At 29.2% G+C, this 22,751-nt stretch overlaps 1 protein-coding gene across 1 annotated transcript in view; it reads left to right on the top strand.

The window, feature by feature from the left end:
- The first annotated feature begins 1,763 nt into the window (after positions 1-1,763).
- The window catches only part of LOC136971021 (peroxisomal ATPase PEX1-like), a 57,080-nt gene continuing 36,092 nt past the window's right edge, over positions 1,764-22,751 (top strand). The window contains exons 1-6 of the mRNA XM_067265505.1: positions 1,764-1,909; positions 2,022-2,103; positions 4,847-4,958; positions 10,060-10,194; positions 16,357-16,437; positions 21,112-21,223. Coding sequence (XP_067121606.1) covers positions 4,857-4,958; positions 10,060-10,194; positions 16,357-16,437; positions 21,112-21,223 — 430 coding nt within the window. The 5' untranslated portion in view covers positions 1,764-1,909; positions 2,022-2,103; positions 4,847-4,856. The remainder of the gene's footprint in view (positions 1,910-2,021; positions 2,104-4,846; positions 4,959-10,059; positions 10,195-16,356; positions 16,438-21,111; positions 21,224-22,751) is intronic.

The following is a 22,751-nucleotide window of genomic DNA, read 5'->3' as shown; positions in this document are numbered from 1 at the left end:
CCTCTAATTCTTATTTCATTTTCTATCCTTTTTTATACTATCTTTTTATTTAATTAAGGATAGTGTTCGAGTTTTTTTTTATTCTATGTCAATTGATTACAGCAGCTTGTCTCTGTGAGGACGAGTTGAAGGCTCGAGACAAAATCGCGCAATGATCCGTCGAGATCACGAAATTCACCAGAAAATCGAAATTTTTCACATTAAATTGAATGGCTACGCTGCAATAAAATTATCTTTTTGTTGAGAGAGGATTTGTTGTTGACTTGTGCGATTATTTATTGTGAATGTTTTTTAGAGTTTTGCTTCATTTTCAGCGATTTATAAGTAAGTTTGGACTACGATCTAGAAAGATGGTAGTCCAAATTTACTTATCTAGATTTAAGTACTTACTTTCTAGATTTAAGTACTTTTTAACTTTGATAGGCAAAATATCACAATTAGTGGCGGTGGTTTTCAATAAGATTTGATGGGTTTCCTTCGGAGGAGTCGGATTTTTTCATTTATTTTGTTGGGATTTCATTGGTAATTTTTAATCGATTTGTTAAAGCAAAATGAAAGTTAAGAAATACTTGAAATCCCTTATTCCCCGTTATAGTTTATATATTACATACGTATGTACCGTTACATTAATATCCCACATGAAATTCGTCTGAATCTTAATTTAGTAGAATAATTCGTCGTCTCATTTCTTCTATTTCACAGATGTTTTCGGGTCTCTTCAAAGATTCTTCTTATACAAGGGACGTTGTCTCTCTCTCTCTTTACGTTAGCGGAGTCCTTCCTTTTTCTGGCAGGCCACCTTCGTCACCCTTTGTCCTTCTAGACGACGACATGAATATAAATATTGCAATTCACTACTTTGGGTCAGCAGCCTTTCGACGGTGTTGTGCCGAACGTAAGTTATAGTGTTTCTCCGAGTGCCGACATGATTCTACCAAATTTATTGTATATGTTATCAAAATTAATCCGATTATAACTGACTTCAAAAATGTATAATTTTGAAGTTAAGTCGTTAATTGAATTATGTTCTTACATGTGAAGCGTTTGCATAACACATAAATAGAGACACAGAGCGTAAACAGATGCGCTGTAGTAGAAAAATACAAACAAGAGATTCGTTTTTAATGCACTATGATGCCCGTTTAAATGTTTAATTAATAATCAAAATATAATTTTTGCTACATTTCTATTCAATCAGAGTGACACCGAAAATCGTCCCGCGTAGCATCCACCAGCTAAACCACGTGAGGTTGGTGCTCTGTAAAGCGCATGTATGCGCGAATGCGTGTAATCTGGCTGCTTTACACGATTCAAATATTTTTGTCGTGGAAGCTATCCCCTATTCGACAATACGGCGCTTCCGTTAGAAATATGCGTATACGAATTTATATTCGAATATACAATAGCAATCTTAGCATTGTTTTTCGCACGTATAGAAATTTGTAATAAAATACATAATGCGGTTATAATAAAATATTAATTTTAAGTAATTCAAAAGTACGTTAAAATATGAAAATAATTGCATAATATGTATTCATATTTTAGAAAATACAAGTGAAGCGGCGCTTCCGCAGTTTCCATGTACGGCACACCACCGAACTATTTAAAAAAAGAACGTTAAGCTACATCGAAATTAATATTTTTAAAACGAATTTTTATAAAGGAATAATAAAACAAATAAAATTTTCATTAACTTTAAATTTTAATTTTTTATTATTTGTAAAAGCAGACGAACTTCGCCTTCGGTAAAAACGTTTACTGCGCATGCTCAAAATGTCAGGCGGCTGTTTCAGGAAAGAGAAACGAAAGCATGTAATTTTTGTCGATTAACTTGGAATCAACGAATATTTGTTTATTTTCTAACATTTGTTTACTTTTCCTAACGTTTTCTGTTAATAATACGGTAAAGGTCAGTATTATACATTAAATATTTCTAATTAAATTAGTTAATCCAAGATTAAATGTCCACCCAAAAGTATATACGTAATTACGATTAATGCGACGTTTCTTATATATTCTAGGGAACTTTTATATATTCTGTAAGTGATTTTGATACTTTATACTCTGTACACGATTCTATACAAAGAAAATTAGAATATAAAGGTAAGATATGAATTCCGAGTGATTTTCCACTCCCAGAACTGCAGGTCCTCGTTGCACGAGTAAAGAAAGTCATTGGAACAATACCTGCACGGACGACGCTTGATGAAATATATCCCCCCCCGAAATTGGTCTACTTTCGGGTTGATTTTGGGGGAGGGCAAGTTGCATCGTGTGTCCTACATTTGACTCGACCCCCAAATCAGGGTCACGTATAGAGGTATGGTTCCTTTGATTATTTTACTCCTGGGGGTGTGGTCTATGGCTCTAGTAAGGTCTCGACCTTCTTGTTTGGAGGTGTAATTGTACCCTGTGGATTGTGATCGTAGGAGTAAAAGAAGTTGGAGGAACCAATGGTCTGTGTGTAATCCTTTGCCAGGTGTGGCCTTTCAAAATCAGCTTATCTGGTATTTTGAAGACTTCAAACTGGAGTAAAATTTAAAAGTGAAAAACCTGGAACTGTTTCCTGAAACTGCTAAAAATCAATTGTTTTCCGTTTTATTAGAGACGGCTAAAAGGTTGTAAAACGTGAGAAATACCGTCGCATAGACTACTACTGGGGTTTGATTGGAGTTGTGCTACACACTCCATTAATCGTATTGTGTGTTTATAGTTTGATTTCAAGAGGCTGTATCTCGTGAGGATGTAGATCGTTGATTCCTTTGACGTTTTTACTCCTACGGGCAAAATCTAAAGCTCTTACAAACTCCCAACCCTTTCATTCAAAGTTGCATTTGCGTAGAATTGCACATGTGAATTGCAATCATATCTTTTGTACCAAAAGTAAGTTTATTTTAATGTTTCAACAAGTTTTGGGAGTTTAAAAATTTTAATGTTTTAATGTTCAGTAGTTTCAATTTAATTGATGAGTAATGCTTGTGTAAATGCCCCCATTTACCCAAGATCAAGAAGCCCCTATGCAATTTCAATAAATAAATTAATCAATTGATTATATAAACTTGTTGATGATTTTGCTTAAATGAAAGCACAAAAAGCATTTGTTGATTTAAACCTAAAAACCTTTTCACATAAAATTTATATATTTTATTAGATAATTTATAAATAAATTACTATATAATTTGTTTTACATTAAAAACAGTGTTTGTTTTTTTCCTTATTTTCATTTACTTTCTTTACTTTAATATAATAATTTAATTTGCTGTAGAGTCACCAATAAGTATTTTGCCCGAGGACCCTGTTACCTTCTGGGCAGCCCTGGACATTGAAAAGATGCAGGAATCGTTTTGCTGTGCAAAAATCTTACCAAAAAATGGTTTATGCAACACCTCTTTCAAAATAATTCACTAATGCTGTTATTTATTCTCTCAGAAGTTCTCTAAGGCTATTAGGAAATACTACAAACACTATTTTTTTTTCAATTTTCTTCAATTTTTTATCACATATGAAACAATCAGTATTGTGAAAAGACCAAAGGGATTTAAGAAAAATACTGAAGCATAATTTCTCATTTCTGGATCCATGGCTTTTATTTTTTGCTTGTATAGGAATCACTTACAATTATAGAATAGTACAGGTAGTACCTGCCAGAGATAAAATCATACCAAACAGGACATAATTCTGGGAAATGAAATTTGTGAAAATTGTTGTCAGCAGTAGAGTAAAGATTTTTTAAACTTTCCTTGTGTCTGTTCACGTCCTCAGTGATTTTGGCAGCACTTACCCTATTATAAACCAGATTAACTGGGCTGTCATTAATGGCAAGAACCAGTATGCTCTGGTATGGGTCAGGGGACACCATGGAATAAATGGTAATGAAAGGGCTGACTCTCTTGCCAGGGAAGCTGCTGAATATGGACTAAGGGATCATATGTACAAGCCAGTTTTTGTCATTACAGTCAAGACAAAAATAAATGCCCATAATCAACAGTTGTGGCCTACTGTTTTACAGTAGGCCACAAACACAGGTGAAATCACTTGTCATTTCTTTCCAGGCAACAGGGATATCAAACATATTTCCAAAAGTACCTCACCCATGAAGAAGAACAATTTTTAACAGGATATGATTGCTTTGCAAGTTGCATTTCCCACTTCATCATTAGGGAGGGTGGGATTTGCCAACAGTGTGACATTATTGATGGGTCAATAAATTGATTTTTCACCGCTGAGAAACCTGTCGAAATGGACTATAAAATTTTGTAAAATAATTTGTAAATAGTGACATTTCTGCATATTAGCCTGTAAACACGTTACTATAATTCTAGAATAGCATTGTTTTATATATTATAACATAGTGTCTTGATGTATAAAATAGTACTATTTTATGTATAATTGCAACAAATTTACTTAGCTAATTAATTGTATAAAATTGCAACTTGACTTTTACTTTGTATTATATTTGCATTTACCCTTGGAATTCATTTAGTTAATTAGCAACAAATAACTAATTTAACCTTTGTAGTGCCATGTGAAGTGCAGGTTCTGTAAATAAAAGTGTTATAAAAGAAAAAAAACAAAACCAAACTTTTAGTTTTGTTTTAAAGACTTTTATATTTCAGTTTATCTTTCTCAAAAATGTAAAATTCTATATAAACTAGTGACTACATAAAAGCATTTTATATTGTAACTTTAAATGTATATAAATTTATAAATAAAATTTAGGTTTTAGAATATAAATTTGAAAAATTTATTATTATTTTTTAGTTTTTTATAAATGAGTGAGCAGGAAAGATTTATATATTATTGTTTTTAATAGAGAGCACTAATTGTTATATTTAATCTATTTCAGATTTTGAAGAATGTTTCCCACAGTAGTTAATATTAAATATGAACCAAAGATAAAATCATGTTTTATCTCTATACCAAAGAAATGGATTAGACATTTGCAGGCATATGATTATGTAAGAAAATGAAATTTTATTATTTAAATTTTTTATATATAGCTTATATAAGTAATTGTGAATATATAATAGTTTGTGGTTTTATACTAGTGAAATATATGATATTTATCAATTCTATTATAATTTATCTCCATCTATACATACATATTATGTAGGTATTTACTATGTGCATAGCACATTACGTATAAGTGGACAAATTAAGATTGAAATTAAAATGTTTTACAATATTAATTTTTATAGTTTTCAATTTAAGATATCTATGTATGATTCCACAGCTCAAAAAAAGATATTTATATTTCTCAGATTAGCTAGACAATTTCTTACTAATCTATAATTAGCACCAAAAAAATCCTTTGACATGTCTGGCAAGTACTCTTTGGCAATGTTGCAGTATTAGCATATTTTAAAAAAATGTGACATTTTTAGAGTTGAAATTTTCTACATATGTATTTAATTGACTTTGACAACGACAGTTGTAATTGTAAGCAAATGCAAACAGACATACATTATGAATAATTCTAGCTCATTGTTTTGATCACCATAGAGCCTATTGCTATTAACACAGCTTAACATTTGTTGGAGATTTTGATAATTTTAAAACTGCTGAATTAAGTTAAAGACACAATTTGTTTTGTTTTTATGAAATTTTTTAATATGATATTTGAGTAAAAATAACCATACTGGATATTTGAGAATCCACCATGTACTTTGTTTATTCTAAATGAGCTATTAGGGTTTATACAAAAACCAATTTTTTGAATCTCAACTTTTCTACAAAACCAGTTTTTGAATTTTTACCCCCCCAAAAATGGAGATAACGGATATTTACAACTTATTTTAAAACTTTTTAATTTATTTAATATTTATAAAATATTAAAAAATAAAATCAGCCAATGTCTACACAAAACAAAATAATAGAAAATGCACATTAAACTATAAAATTACTCCATAGAAAAACAAATAACAATGAAAACCTACAAAATATTATTTTATTTCTTATTTTTCCTAAGAAAATATGGTTTTAGAAACCAAAGAATGTTTATAGCTCTATTGCTTAATGTGTCCTTATTTTGCACACAAAATTGCCAGAAATAGAAAAAACTCTCGCTACTGAGCTGGGTTTAATCATCTTTAAAGATGATTAAAGCATTAAATAGTAAATCAAAATTTTTTGTTCTTCTGTTTATACCCTCTAATACTAAAAACTCTTTTTTTGGTGTCTTAGGGCTGAATGAAGTCGGACCTTCAGGTTCTTGAATATATTTATGTATTGATTTTTCCATAACATTTTTAAAGCTATGGCTTGATTTTCTTCTTTGCCACTTTTTCATCATCTCAGTCATCTTCTATGGGATAATTTGGATATAATATTGATAATATTTGTCCAGATAACTTAATGATATCAGTTTTGCAGCTAGTGGAAGAAATGCACTAGATGACTTTGTTGAAACATTCTGTGGATTTTGTAAATAAAGGAGAAGTGTTACTAATCCTGTTTGTCTTATCTATTCAATTTGTGCCTCTACAGCATGTAACAACTTGGAAAAAATTTGTTTTCAAATCACATAACAAAAATTCAAATATGTCTTCACTTGTTAATAAATAGGATGATAAGATTTGCATGTTGTTATTCTAAGGCATCAGCTACTAAACATATTGGTCCTAAAACTTTAAGGAGCGCTACAATTTTACAATACTCTGCTTCATTTCACGTATGAGAAACACCAATGTCATTTAAAGCTAAAACAACACATTCTTTTAAGTTACAAATCATTCTATCATTTTTCCGTTGTTGCAAGATTTCTCCCTATTGTAAGGAGAATTGGATACTTTTTAGGTGTAGGGGATTTTTTTTGTTTTTGTAGTTAGTTTTATGAAACTTAGTATTTAACAATATTCCCATTTTATATCAAAATGTTGATGTTTTTAATCAAATAATTAATTAATTTTTATGTTTAAGTCTACGCTCAAAAACCTGGTTCTTTCGTTGGGAAAACCCAGTTTTCAAATTATATAAATTTCTTCAAAAAACCGGGTTTTAAAAACTGACAAACCCTATTAGATATAAAGTGCTATAGTAATAATAATAATAATTTAATTGAAAAAACTAATGCTTTTATTAAAACTTGCTAAATAAAAATACTAGCAAAATTTTTGTCAATTTTATTTATAACATTATAATTTTAATAATGTGTAAAATATTGAGAATCAATTTTATAATTATTTTTCTCATTATCTTCATGGTTATCTCATCTTTTTCAATCCATATTATATTGTATTTACTCAAATCATTTTTGAATTGAACCTTATCAGATTATTCAGCAAAATTAAAACTATCAAATTAAAGCTTACATTTTAATTGTGGTAGTAATTGTTTATTTTTTTAAATAAGTCTTAACAAAATGTAATTGTTTATATTTTAACCAGTTGTTCACGGGGTACTACCATTGGAGAAACCAGTTTTAGTTAAACTGTTGCGCTGTACTCCAGTTGGAGTAAGTGTCAATTTTTTTTCATAATTAACTAGGTGGTGGCGATTTAAGCACTGACTGGCTTTTATCTACATAGACTAAGTCTGTTTCAACAAATAAGATATTTGTTACCACCCTGTATTTTTAAATTTACCCATAAATTTATCCTTTTCTTGTTAAGTTTATGGGAGACCCTTCTTTTGTTCATTTGACAATAAAATCCTCATTAGCATGCCTGTTGAGCTCTAATTGGTATATTATAGCTAAATGATTATCCTTTAACGAATAAGCATCGACTTGGGTTTGTGGGGTGGGAACTTTCTTGGAAAAAATTATACTTTCTTGGAGCTACATTGTCAGCTACAAACATAAACAAACAATTATAAATCATTATTCTCATCTATTTTTAGCTTGAATTTAATAAATTTTTATGTATATTTATCCTATTTAACAAATAAGCATGTTTTTTAAACCATCCAGCCATAAATCTTTCAAAAAACAAAGTACTTCCGGTTATTATGGTACTTCTGTAATACATAAGGAATACACATATAGTCGTTAATATAATAAAGTAACAATCGCTTATTATATTCTAGTATTAGTACAATAGTGTAAATAACATATAAATAGAATCAAATACACATCATCAGTAATAAAAGTGTATTGACCTAGATTTAGAAAAGCCACCACCCCCCATGTCGATTGGTGTTATAATCTGTAGGCCGTATTATTTTTCTACATCGGTTTAGAAAGCTGTAGTTTTTTTTTATTTGACAGAAAGTAGACATATCTAAGTAACATATACGTGGTACGATCCAAAAGTTCGGGGAATGCAGTAATCTACGACAACAAAAGCATGTATTTGAAGTTACAGCATATGAAATGGATTCTACCAAACCACCTCTACGTGTTCAGGTTAATTTCACCCATGTCATGTGATTAAACTGCGAGCGCTGCTGTTTTTTTCTGGAGATAGTTACCTTTGTCCTGCGACGTAATCAAAGTGGAGTTTCAAGAACAACCTCCAACATTTCGACGTCACCGTGACCTTTCACCTTAGAATCACCGTACACCTTTCTTAGCAATTTTAAAATCTTCGTAGGTGTTTTACCTAAACGCTGACAAAATTTAATGTTGGAGGTTGTTCTTGAAACTCCACTTTGATTACGTTGCAGGACAAAGGTAACTATCTCCGGAAAAAAACAGCAGCGCTCGCGGTTTAATCACATGACATGGGTGAAATTAACCTGAACACGTAGAGGTGGTTTGGTAGAATCCATTTCATACGCTGTAACTTCAAATACATGCTTTTTTTGTCGTAGATTACTGCATTCCCCGAACTTTTGGATTGTACCACGTATAACAAATTAATGAAATATTTATAAAAAACAAATTTTTTTTTAAATATTTTAAAATCTTGCATTTTATTAATTTTTTTAAACATACATAATTTTGAAGTTAACAATCATAAAGTGTAATACGTATGTGATAGAAAACCAAAAACAGATCATATCTATGACAATTTTTAAGTGAGATATCACAAGTTGAAAAACCACAAAATGTCTATGCAACAGCAATTTTGTGTCAGGTTATTGTAACTAACAGCTGACAGGTTAACTTCCTATATTGTTTTTGAACAGGAATTTTGAAATGAAGTTGCTATATTTTTAATTTTTAATTGCAAATTTTGAGTATGGACTTCTGAAAATAATTAGTGGGTTATATAAAATTGTTAAGATCCAAGAAAATAGCACTTATCTTCTTTCATTCAGTAGAAGAATTTAGAAATAATTATCCATAAATTTAAGTTATGGAAAAATTCTTGTACTCTTAAATGTAAAGAAAGATTTCTTGCACTGTAGAATTTAGTATACCATATTTTGACTTATGAGAAAAATTTTATAAACTTTAATTGAGGTGGAGCATTAGTGAAACCTCTTCTATGTGGCTTACAGAATTGAACTCATTCTCAAAATTTAATGGGCTGATTTTTATGAAAGTTTGTCATTTTCCATTAATTACGATAAGAAATCCAAATATCTAATGAGAGTCCATTTAAATGTGAAAAATAAGAGTCCATGACTTTGTTTTCGATGTCCAGAGGTATTAAAGTGACAATATTTGCAGTTTCTGATGTGATTGAGTGCACCTAATGGAATTTAGGTCTATCAGTCAAAAATAAAAAAAGCTTTGTGTGCTCCTAACGAAAAATAGGCATGAAAAATGAACAAAACAGAGGAACAAAGCAATCGATGGCAATTGCTTTGTTCTTGGATCACCTCTCTATGTTGGCAAATGCCAAGGATCATCTTTCTGTTCCTGTCCAGTCCAAGGATCATGTTTCCAATGACCAACAGGTACAAAGATTGCCTCTCCTGCAACTGGCAGGTTCAAGGATAGCCTGTTATGACAGCAAGTGCAAAGTTTATCCATCTGCATTTATCAGGTACAAGGATTGCCTCTTCTGTGCCTAACAGGTGCAGGGATTGCTTTTTTCTTTCTGACTCCATCTCAATTCTATCATGATACCACAAAGTTGCACAATGTTCTAGTAATAGTTATGTAATAATTAGGTATTTTTTGTCGTTTACATTTTATATTTACTTAAAATATTTAATTTTATTTTACAGGAAATAACATTTAAATTGGAATATAATGACAGAATAGGATATTTAAATTGGGATGGCAGAACTTATTCAAAGAATGAAAATGAAATTGAAATAAATGATCGCTATGCCAAGAAAATTGGATTTAATGAATATGCTGTAACTATCAATTTACTACTAATTATTAGTTGTTAATTAACCACTAGTTATTTTTTGACTTTTTTAATTAGTAAATGCATTACTTTTACAACGAATATATTGGTATAAAAAGTAAATACTGCTTATATTTAGTATTTGGAAAGGATGTCGTTCTTCAAATTGCTTAAAAATAAGATCAAAGTCCAATATTAAGTTCAATACATGTAGAAATTTTTGAAAATATTTAGTATGACAATTTGAAAAATGATACAAGCTCAAGCTCTTTACATATTAAGAAATTTACTTCTCTAATGACCTTAACATCTACATTTTTCTGATTTGGAGACAAAACACAAATATCTTTCTTAATTCTAACAACAAGGAAGCATTAGCATTATAAAGGTAAAAATGTTTCTTTGAAATAATTTTTTATTAAAAATTTGTAGTGCAGTTTACATTAAATTGGACTTGATTAGTTTTATGAAATAATTTTTAATTGATTTTATTAATTAACATAACATGAAACTTATAAACCTGGAAATAACTTAAAGTTAATATATTTATTCTGAAAAAGAAACTAATAGTCTGTATATACAAATTTATTTTGATATGGATGAAAACTAAGCTTGCATTCTTTGGTTTTATGTCAGAATGTTAAATCAGTATTCTACTAAAATATTTTCATTATTTTACTTGTGAGATTTTATCTTATTTTACTTGATTTTATTAAATTATATTATTTTACTTATTTTATTTATTTTATTACAGTAGAGCATCGACTATCCGACTTAATTGGGGACTGGGGTTGGTCGGATAACTGAAAAGTATGAAAGACTACATTATTAGGCCTGGTTTAAATACTAGCCTCTCTTTCATGGTCAAGCCAGTGCTGCCAGCTAAAACATGCAAAAATTTAACAAAAATAATATTAAAGTAGCCAAGACATAATCAAAAATTGTAGCGCCACATCACTAGCGGACATTTGAATTTGCCGACTAGAACGCGGTCGGTTAACTGATAAGTCGGTTAATCGGGGGTCGGATAATCGATGCTCTACTGTATTTTACTTATTTTATTAAATGATAGACAAATTATTAGACTCACTGTATTTCATTCATACTTATGCTTAAAATTGCATATCATAAATGCAATTTTAAGCATAAGTATGAATGAAATACAGTGAGTCTAATAATTTGTCTATCATTTAATTTGTAAAGTTGCATTACTCATTACATTTTTAAGATTGTTAGATTCTTAGATTGTTATAGAATCTAACTCTTGGTTTAATATAATAAATAACTTATTTCTTTTGTACACAATATTTTATTATATCTTTTTTAGAGAGTCTAAAAAATAATCCTCTTTGTTATAAGAAAATATTAGCTTTAATTGAAACTGAATTCATTGCAACATATAAAGTTGGGTGAAACTGGATTTTTTCTTTTGATAATATAAAGTGAAAGATATCTTGTTTTCTAAATTACTACACTAACCTATAGCAGTAACAAAAAATTTTTTATTCCAAACCAGAAAGAATCCAGTAACAAGTTACATAACTTTCCTGGCAACATTTAAAAATGTGTGTGGTGCCATCTGTTATGATATTTTAATAAAAACTTTTTATATAATTAATTATTATAAAATGGCAAAAAGCTTAATTTTGAGAGTAGAGATGAATTTTATAAAAAGTTGTAAATGTTAATAATGAGTAAAATCTTCATTAAGTCTAATCCTACTCGAAATATGACACATGACCTCCTTATATCTTCCCATCCCTCAATCGTTAACCATCAAAATTTAATAGCAATGATGTTTCTAATACACACACCTCCCTACAAAATTTCCGAAATTTTCAACAAGAAGAACAGGAGTTATTAAACTTTAAAATGAGTGACCAAATTCATGTCACCCCCCCACACACACACACTCATAACCATCCATTCATACATACAGAAAAAACTCCCACAATTTTTTGCATTTCTTGACATTTCAAGGTCCTTCAGTTCAAAATTGTAAAAATCTTGCTGGGTTATTTTTTGACCAATTGCCATATATATTGCCCTCTGTTATATATAAGCAGAGCTGGGAAAGTAAGAAAAATATGAATCATATTGCAGAGAGAATCTATAATGAAAACTATTTGATTATCACTTAAAAAATGTATATTCTTTTATCTTGATAACATGATAGTCAGATGAGCACTTACGAAAAGATAAAATGATTGTAATATTATTTGTATTATCCCCTGACATGAATGATAACATGAATTTTTATAAAGCTGATAAAAGATATAAAAACATTATTGTATGTTTGATAATCTATAATAGTAAGTTAACTGAAAACTATAAACATTATAAAAAATAAAACAAGAGAAGATATTTGAAAATATCAAAATATTGTCAAATTTTTTCCTATTTGCATTTTTTTCCTCTCTTTATAATGTTCAATAATTGAATCATTTTATCATTTAAGTAAAAATTATTTTGTAAAGTTACTTAATTCGTTTAACAGTATTTGTCTCTTCAACAACAAATTATCAAGAATTCACTACAATTCATTAAATGACTTATTAACTAACTAATAGTATCAAAATTCCATATTTAAATCTTTTCAATTTTTTCTTGAAATTGTCAAAGATTGCTCTGTTACTGTTTTAAATATACTGTTACACTTCTTTTTTTTAATTTAAAACTCTAAAAATAAAAATTTTTAGATTAAAATTCAAGTAAAACTACTCTTTTAAATCTGATTTCGAGTGATTTAACTAGCGTGCAAATAATTAACAAAAGATGCTATACTTCAACCAAAAAACTTCACATTTATTAAACTCCCAAATGCATTTCGCTTTTTTACAAAGCCTCATCAGTGGGCAATTGGCCTTCGACAACTCCCGTTCCTTTTATACCGGGTAACTTTTTCCCAGCATGCATCTACTTGCATACCGTCATTCTGATTTATCAGATTTACATATTCGATTATACAAAAATGTTCTATTATTCTTCTCTTTAAACAGTTTTTTTCTTTATAAAGTATTTTTACATTATTCCTGTCTATTTTACAATGATTATTATTACAATGTAGATACCAAGGCGACTCTTCTCTTTTTAATCGTATCGCAACCTCGTGTTCTTTCAAATGTATCTCCAGCTTCCTTCCCGTTTCTCCAACGTAAGACTTTGTTTGTGGACAAGTACAAGACAATCTATAAATTACACCCACAACATCGAGTTTGTTTTTTAACATATTTTTATCTTCATTGTTTATAACATTAACTACATTCGACAATTTGTTCTTTTGTTTCGCCACAATACATATAGAATACTGTTTAAAGATCGATTTATATCGTTCATAAAGTTTGTTTACATAAGGAAATTTAACATATAAACTACTAACTATATGATTTCTTACATTATATCTATAATTTATAAAACCATCATACCACTTACATAATATGTTCTTTGGATAATCATTCAATAAATATTTTTCAAACAGATATTTTGTTTCTTTGTCTATATCTTCTTGTAGAGATGTTCTGTTCAGTATTTTTCTAAGTTCCATAATAAAAACATTTCTCTTTGTTTCTGCGGGACAATATGATTTATAATTAACTGTCTTTCTCGTATTACACAATTTTTCATACTTACGAAATACTAATCACGTTTCTTCTCTTTTTATGGTGACGTCTAAATAATTTAATTCCTGATTTCGTTCTTCTTCACTGGTGAACTTTAAATTATTACTCAAGTTGTTTGCATAAGCTTCAATATCTTGGGATGTAGTTATTTGTGAGTCAAATATAATTAATATATCATCTACATGACGTGCATAATATTTTATACCTGGAGCTTGTGATATGTTTTCATCTATTGGTGTCATTCAGATGTCAGCCAGTTTTGGTCCAATGACCGATCCCACAGAAAATTCATTTTTTTGGCAATAAAAGTCTGTATAAATTTTAAAATAATTATATTTAAATATAAATTCAATAAAACTTCATATATGCTCAGGTATATTACATTTGTTTATATATAGTTTCTTTTATCATTTCTAATGTTATAGACGGATACATAGATTTAACGTCAAGACTCATGAGACAATGACTCTGTTTAATTTTACCTTTCAGTAATCCATTAATTAATTAATCTGTATTTTTAATACTGTAGGGCGATTTATCAATTATCTGCAAATAAATTTTCAAATAACATTCAAGATTATATAAAACTGTCTTTTTAAAATCCACCAATGGTTGACATATATTACCCGGTTTATGCGTCTTAATTCTTAAATTTAATTTTGGTTGTCTTACATTATTAAAGTCTAGTATATTTTTTACCTGTTGACCAAGTTCCTGTTTGTATTTCTTCATTAATTTTGTAAGGCTTTTCTGTATTTCCATTAACGGATCTATTGGTAACTGTTCATATTCTTCAGACATACCTGTTTCATTTTTCTTTAGCTGTAATTCTTTTTTCATTAATATGACTAATTGGTGTGACTTATCTGCCTTAACTATGGAAAGTTTATTTTTCTCAAAAAATTTAATTAATCTTTTGAATTTCTTAATTATTTTATTTGCTTTTTTATCCATTATGTAACCATTTTTACCTGTGTACTTTTCCAAGTCTTTACTTTAGCTGGATCGTAGCTTTGCTTTATCTTCGTTGGATCCAGATATTTTTCGGATAGTGTTTTCAATTTCAGCCACTATTAGGTAGAATTTAGCACACATTGGGAGATTCATGTTATATCCCCAAGACCCCAAGACGACAATCGTACAAAGTCACGTGGTATCTCTACGGTAGTAATGTTAATTATCAGTTTAACCATTCTTGCTTTTCTAATTCAGTAGGATATTCAATTTATTTTTTAATTTAATATTTTTATTTATCAAATAAGAATCTAAATTATTTGTAGTTACCCTATTTCCAATAGATCTCTTCATTTGTTTTAATTTTTTATGTAGTAAAAATATTTTTTTTACCTTTTATCTTGATTGCTGATTTTATAATCACTCTTTCTATTTTCTTAACGTCACTCAGTTGAATGCTGGAACATATGGATGCAGGATATATGAATTTTAACCTAAAAATTTTTATTTTTAGAGTTTTAAATTAAAAAAAGAATTTTAGATATAATACCGATTCCATTGATCTTTTACCTCTTTGAATAATCTTACTGTTACACTGTTTCAAAATCTTAAGAAAGTTGAATTTGTTATCTCTGATAAATGTTTAAGCTATTGTAAATTTTTATTTTGTAAATTTATTAAAAAAGGCATTAAAAAGCATAGATAAAAAACTTAAAAACAATACACGAGGAGTATAGATATGACATATATAGTTTTAAAATTGTTCAAGTTGCTTTTTCCAGTTTGAAACAGAGATTGAAATATTCTTTTTGCTGAATTTGAAACTGTGCTTCATATATATTTTAAAAATTCAAAAACACTTTTTAGAAAAATATAGGTCATATGTTCTAATGCAGTGGTTCCAAAACTTTGACTTATATTTGATCTATATTTGAAACTTAAAAGATCACAGACCCTTTTATAAAAGATATATCTTGGCAGACCCTTATTTTTGGCTGTAAGCGTTTAGTCATTAATTAATAAACAATAATAATAAGCATCTGAGGCATCTTATATTGTTTTTAAATGATTTTCAGTTGTGTTAATTTTAAAAATTTTGTTAAAATAATAGAATAAATTATAAAACTTAATAAAAAGAACCAGCTATTTTTATTTTCCAAAAGTTATTAAAATATAACATTTTAATATATAATATACAAAGTTTATTACATTTAATTTAATGTTTAATATAGCTTTAACTAATATTTTAAAATATTAGTTAAAGTAATAAAATAAAAGCATTTTTAGAAAATAGAACTGTGGACATTTTTAGAAAATGGACCCCTGACATGAATCTTGCAAATCTCCAGAGGAATGTGGACCATGGTTCCAGAATAACTAATCTAATGCAATGATATGAATTTTTTAAAATTTATATTAGCTCTTAACTGAAAATAAAGAGTTAGTGTGTTGGATTATTAGATGCTTTATAATTCCATCATATTTCGAAATGTTTGCTTTTATGATAATCCAAAAACTTTTGAAATAATCATAAATTATTATTAGAAAATAAATATTTTTATTTATAAATAAAGAATTGTATAATTTCTTTTCAGGTTAGTATTGACTGTATTAAAAATGTATCATCATGTGTACAAGCAGTTTTGGTTACTTCTCCTGAGGATTTGGAAATTATAGTAAGTAAGATAATATTTTAATTGCTTTAAATTTTCGACATGATCAGTAATGCGGTCACTGTTGTCAAATTACTTTGTTTAAAAATATACTTATAAACAACTTATTAACACATTGGCTGCCAAATAATAGTTAAATTATAGTTGATTTTTTTTACCAGACACTACTTACAAGTTTCCTTGTAAAATACAGTCTTGCTTTTATGGTGCCAGTGAGATGTAAATAATAAATAATTAGTGCCTTAAATACATCTGAAAATAAATTATGGTGTCAATGAATAGACTATTTAATCACAGAAAAAATAATATAGAATAATTAAAATGTCATTAAAACCCATAAAAATAATGTGTTTATGATATTTTGTTGAAATCTTTCTCCATACAAAGACCTGGTTTCCTTTGGTACATTGGAAAATAATGTATGTGTTTTTTTTTTTTAATCTTTTGTGCATACCTAACAGGGCTTGAGTAGGCAGATTTTTCAATGGATGGTAATTCCTAAATAATGAAATTTATTGTCACTCTTAATCTCTTCATAGTTTTGAAAGTTTATCTCTAATCAAATAACCGATGATTTTTTTTTTCTTTGTGATACATGTGGTGATATGGTTGGGCATGGGGCATTAGGCATCCTATGATATTCTGTGACAGATCTGTAGTGATGTTATAACTGCTGCTCCATATTTCATACTCGTAGATCGCTGAGGCTGCCATCTTATCTGGTCCCACTAATACTCAATGGCCAAAAAAGTTTGGAGACCAAGCAGGATAAGGAATCCAATATTGTAAGTGTATCAAGCCTCTACATATGTGTGTCAATTTTATTATTAACACTTTTCCAGCTATTTGAGCATATGTTATATACCTATGGAAAATATTTTATTGGTTTTGTGTTTATAATGTAAGTTATTATTTGCTGGTTGTTTTATTTATTTTGGCTGTAGCTTACAGTGTTTACAATTTGTGTTTTGGATACAGGTTAGGGATGAGGAAGGTTTGTCCTCCCACCACCTATTTTAAGCATAATTTTGTAATTTACATAAAGGTGAAATGTGAGTGTTTGTATTTTTGCTGCAGTTTCTATGGTATATCATTGTCATGTTCTAATTCAGATTTTTTTGTTTTATTCAAAATAGCACTGAGGAGGGGTTGGAGTACATTATACCAACCTGAAATGTATATGTAGTTCAATTGTAATAAAAAATGATTTGCTAACCAGAAATTGCTGTGAGATACGTCTACCAAAGTGTTTGTTTGGATTACAGAGACGAATTCACATTGTATTCTACCATACAGCAAACCGATTATATATTCAGGATAAGGAAGTTCAGCAATGTGATAGATATTCCTAAGATACCCTAGCTGTGGATAGTCTGCATTATCTTTCTAGAAAACTGCTGCTTGCAGCCTTGTCATAAAAGATTACAGATCAGAATCAGGATTTCCTGAACATATCTCTGTCCATCAGTGTCCCTTGTACCATTACTAGGAGTGATGACTGAGGAGCTGGGTCATCAGACCAGCATCAGCAGTATGCCCTTGCAACAGTAATATATATATATATATATATATATAAACATCCTGAAGTCTAATGCATTGATACTTAACCAAATGATTGTCATAATTAATTGGGCCATTATTTTGATATTAATTAGAGGTAGACATTAGGTACCATTATCTAAATTAATGATTATTATAATTTAATAATTTTAAAAAATAATTTAGAACAGTCTGGAAGAAAAGAAGTAGCCTGGAGCAGGATTTGTACCCGCAACCTCTGCTTACCATGCAGTGCACTGCCAGTTACACACCACCCAGTAAGTGGAGCATAACTGGACTGTTTTAAATTATTTAATAAATTATTAAATTATTATTATAATTATTAATTTAGATAAGAAATGACACTCAACGTCTACCTCTAATACCAAATTACTTAATATCTAACTATTAAATAGCAAAATGATAGTCCAGCTAATTACAGTAATCATTTGGTTTAGTAGTAAAGACAGAATTGAAATGCTCACCAGTGATCATTTGTTTCTAAATTAAATTGAGAAATGCTGCTAAACATGATATATTCCACCAGTCTAGCAGTCCTGATTCTCTGTTACTGTACCACTGCAAAGTCAATGATATTGAATTGTTAAAGACAGGATGCATAGCAATTGCCATGCATGCAAATTTGCATCTGCCAGTCACCTGACAATGGTATAGGAAGAGCAATACTTTCATTTGGATGGTGAACAAAGACAAAAAAAAAACAACCTTATTTAAAACCAGCATACAATTTTAAAGTATGAACAAATGTTTTCAACCTGCTAACAGGTTGTATTGGGTTGATATATTTATAAATTCTATTTTTAGAATGCATAAGAGTTTCAATGTGAACATTACAAAATCCAAACTTTGGAACATTGAAATTGAAATGCATTTTCTATATAAAATTTACAAATTATATTACAATGTGCAATTTTATAAAAATTAAAGTGAAACTTTAGTTTGATGTTACAAATAATACAAATTTTCTTTAATTAAAAACTCCATTTTCCTAAGTTGTTTTTGGTTTGCCATGAAAACATTGCCAAACAGTTGGTATCCTCTCAGTCTTTGAAATCGAGGCATTCTCCTCTATTTGCCACCCTGTATATTTCTAGGGATTCAAATGATCTGGTTTGGTTGGTATGCCTGATTAGTTTGCTTGTTCTTAGTTAGCTTTAACATCTGTTTCAGTGACAAAGATGAACTGAGTGTTACTTGGTTTTCTTCAATATCATATTTGTTTTTTGCTGGTCTTTGTTAAATGATCTTTTGGTGGACACAATATATACTAGGTTATGATCAAATCTTTCATCCGAGACTGGGACACTATATACCTCTGGTGCTCTCATAATATTCATCTCATCTTTGCCAGTATGAAACCCTGGCACAACCCCTCAGTTTTATACACTGAGTGGTTGTGCCAGTATATGAGCACAGATTCCTTACATCCAGCAATTTCTCTTTATATTTGATAAAGTCATTGGTCACACTCAACGTTTATATATTTGGATTTATCTGTGTTTTATTGGCTCATAGAATTAGTTGCAGAATGTTCATTTGCATTACTTGCATATGTACAATCCAATCTTTGCATTAAATATTTTGGGTAAGGTCATATCTTAAACTTACTTCATCTATATATATAAAAACGAATGTATGTCTGTCTGTGTGTGTGTGTGTGTCTGTGTGTCTGTCTGTCCTTCATGCATTACCACACCATTTATCCGATTGCCATGAAACTTCGGGAAGTTGTTTAATACACTCCCGCGAAGGTTTGTGGCATTTGTGAAGACCACCATTTCCCCCCTTTCAAAAATATATTTATATATGGATTAAGCCTTTCATGTCCAACAGATGGCGCTAACTTCCGACGACTTAAGTTTGCTTTTCTGTGAGGCATTATGCTTTTCTGTGAGAATGGACTAAAGCAGATCATTTTCTATCTATCTATATAAATAAAATATAACGTTTGTTTGTTCCTACCGATCCCTTTGAAATTTTGACACCACGTTGCATTCGAATACGCACCTGTTTTTATATAATATACATATCGAAATTCCCCCCACTGGGGGGAGAGGGACAGGATTAAGGCTTACTGTGAAGAACTCTGCTTCTATTTATACTATTTTGCTGCGGTTTTTTGCGTTTTTAATTGCGTTTTAATAGGTTACGTCAACAGAATATACACTAAAAAGGGATTTTTCGATAATCCCTTGCGGGGGAGAGGGACAGGATTAAGGCTTACCGTGAAAAACTCGGCTTCTATTTATACTATTTTAGATGCGGTTTTTTGCGTTTTTAATTGCGCTTTAATAGGTTACTTCAACAGAATATACACTAAAAAGGGATTTTTCGATATTTCCTTGCGGGGGAGAGGGACAGGATTAAGGCTTACTGTGAAGAACTCGACTTTTATTATACTATTTTAGATGCGTGTTTGATTGCGTTTTAATAGGGTACGTCAAGAGAATGTACACTAAGAAGGGATTTTTTGAAATTCCCCCTACGGGGGAGGCGTTATACATTTATAATAGATACATTTTGAGCCACAGCAACGTGTGGCCGGGTCTGCTAGTTAAATTTAAAATTTGAACTTTACAAAAAGATAGCTGCATCATGTCACTTCTATAACAAACTTCTTAATAAACATTTCTATAGTGACTGTATAAATTTCATTATCCAATCAGAAGTAATATCTAACAAGCCCATTAGTTTCAATTTCTACTTTTTCATAAAAAGTATTCTCTTATACTTGACAGGAGAATTTCTAGTTTTTATAATAAATTTATAGCTTTAATTTTTTCTGAATATAAGTTCAGAAAAATGCTTAAATATGTAAAAAGAAAATTAAATGTAATTGCATGAAAATGTTGTATGCTTTTAAAATTACTATTGTATAATAAGTTATATTTTGTTTGTAGAAATATATAAATTTGGTGAAGAAAGAATATAAAATTTTTGAAAATGTTTAAGAACAAATTTTGACTTTTGCAATTAAAGTATTTTTTTAAAAGTTACAGCACCAAAAATTTTATTTATTGTTATTTAATATTATATATTATTTTCTTAAACTAAACATGTTTTTAAGTTAAAGAATGTCTAAGAATGGAAATAAATTTTAATATTTGTATTTTATAGGAATTAAATAATACTTATCTTGAAGACAACATTATGAATCAAATTAAAATTATATGGAAGGATCAGATTTTTCCAATTTGGATAAATAAATATTTAATATTTGTAAAAGTTAGTAAGTATTACTTTTTGATTTACTAACATTTCGACGGTAAAAATATCTAATTATTATTATGTTTACGTCAGAGAAATATGTTAAACTTATTAAAAAAATTTAAAAAGAAAATAAATACCCTGTAGTTACACAGGGTATTTACTTTCTTTTTTTGATTCCAGAATTTATTTTTGATTCCAGAAAAGCTGGTTCCTGTCTAGATTACTGTAGAGACTCAAAGTCTACTGTCACTAACATTGGATTTTGAGTCTCTTAATCCATCTCTATACCTTTGATTTTATTAATAAAAGCCACCAAACCTTTCACTTCAAATTTATATTTTCCAAGGTTTTTTTTTTTTTTGCTTTTTTAGGAAATCTGCCAAAGATAGGAATTGGCTTTTCTTTACCTAAGGGATTTTTTTGGCAAGACATAAAGAGTATGCAGTTATGTACTTTAAAAATTTATCAGAATTGCTGTACTTAGCTATTCACATAGCATTTTTAAAGTTTAATAACAGATTTTACAAACAGAATGGAGCAGTACCCATTGGATCTCTAATAATGAGACCAGTGGCCAAAATTATAGTAAGGATAATTATTATTGCCTTACTGTCCTTTAGTTTCTTATTATATATTTTGTCAACGTGGACATTATTTATTAATAAGACAATTATACTGGTTTTAAGCTTTTATGCAAGAATTGAGGAAAAGTTCTTAAAGAAAACAGACTTTCTTTATTAAGCTACTGTTGACAAAATATATAATATAGTAAGGATAGTTGAGGAAAAAATTTTTGAGAAGGTTAGAAGTAGGATTAAGTTCATGGGAAGGTACAGTACATAGACATGTACCCTACCATAAACTTAATTCCACTTCTGATTTAGAAAGGAGGAAAAAATTTGGAGGAATTTATTAGGATGCTTTCAGTAGAGTTTAGAATATGTAGTTACAACAGAAATTGAAGAAGAGGATACATTTTCTTAATGTATGGTATAAAAACTTAGTAGTAGTTAAATAAAATAGCAAAAATAAAATTGTGGCCAATGTTATTTAACATTTAATAAATGTAAAATACATTTTACATTTATTAAAAGTAAGTAGTAATGTTCAGACTTGGGTATACTGGAAAGAGATCTTTAGACTTATATATGTGCTTATGAATTTGAAAAGCTTGTTATTAAAGTATAAAAAAGTCATTTATTACACTGGTAATTAGAGCATTTAATATAATGACAGAGAAAAGAAGTGACAAGATAGATGAAATATGAATAGCCAGGAGACTGAAGTTAATGTGATTTTATTTAGGAAGATTTCAGGAGAATGTGATAGAAGAATTGATGAGAATAAATTTGGAGGAAGAGAAGATAACAGTGGAAGAATGATGATGCATTTTATAAATGGGATGAGTGATTTGGAAGAGCAGATAGAAAAAGAGACAGTTAAATTGTTGACAATGTTGTATTTGAAAGAAATAGATTGATTTTAAAGTCTGGAGGAATGAAGAAAAGAAAGAAGATAGTGAAAATATATAGTGTGCCTTTAAATGA

The sequence above is a fragment of the Centruroides vittatus genome, unplaced genomic scaffold (genome assembly GCF_030686945.1).
Source record: "Centruroides vittatus isolate TY-2023 unplaced genomic scaffold, ASM3068694v2 contig_2273, whole genome shotgun sequence".
Taxonomy (NCBI): Eukaryota; Metazoa; Arthropoda; class Arachnida; order Scorpiones; family Buthidae; genus Centruroides; species Centruroides vittatus.
The sequence above is the reverse complement of the archived record's forward strand: the minus strand, read 5'-3'. Positions and strand labels throughout refer to the sequence as shown.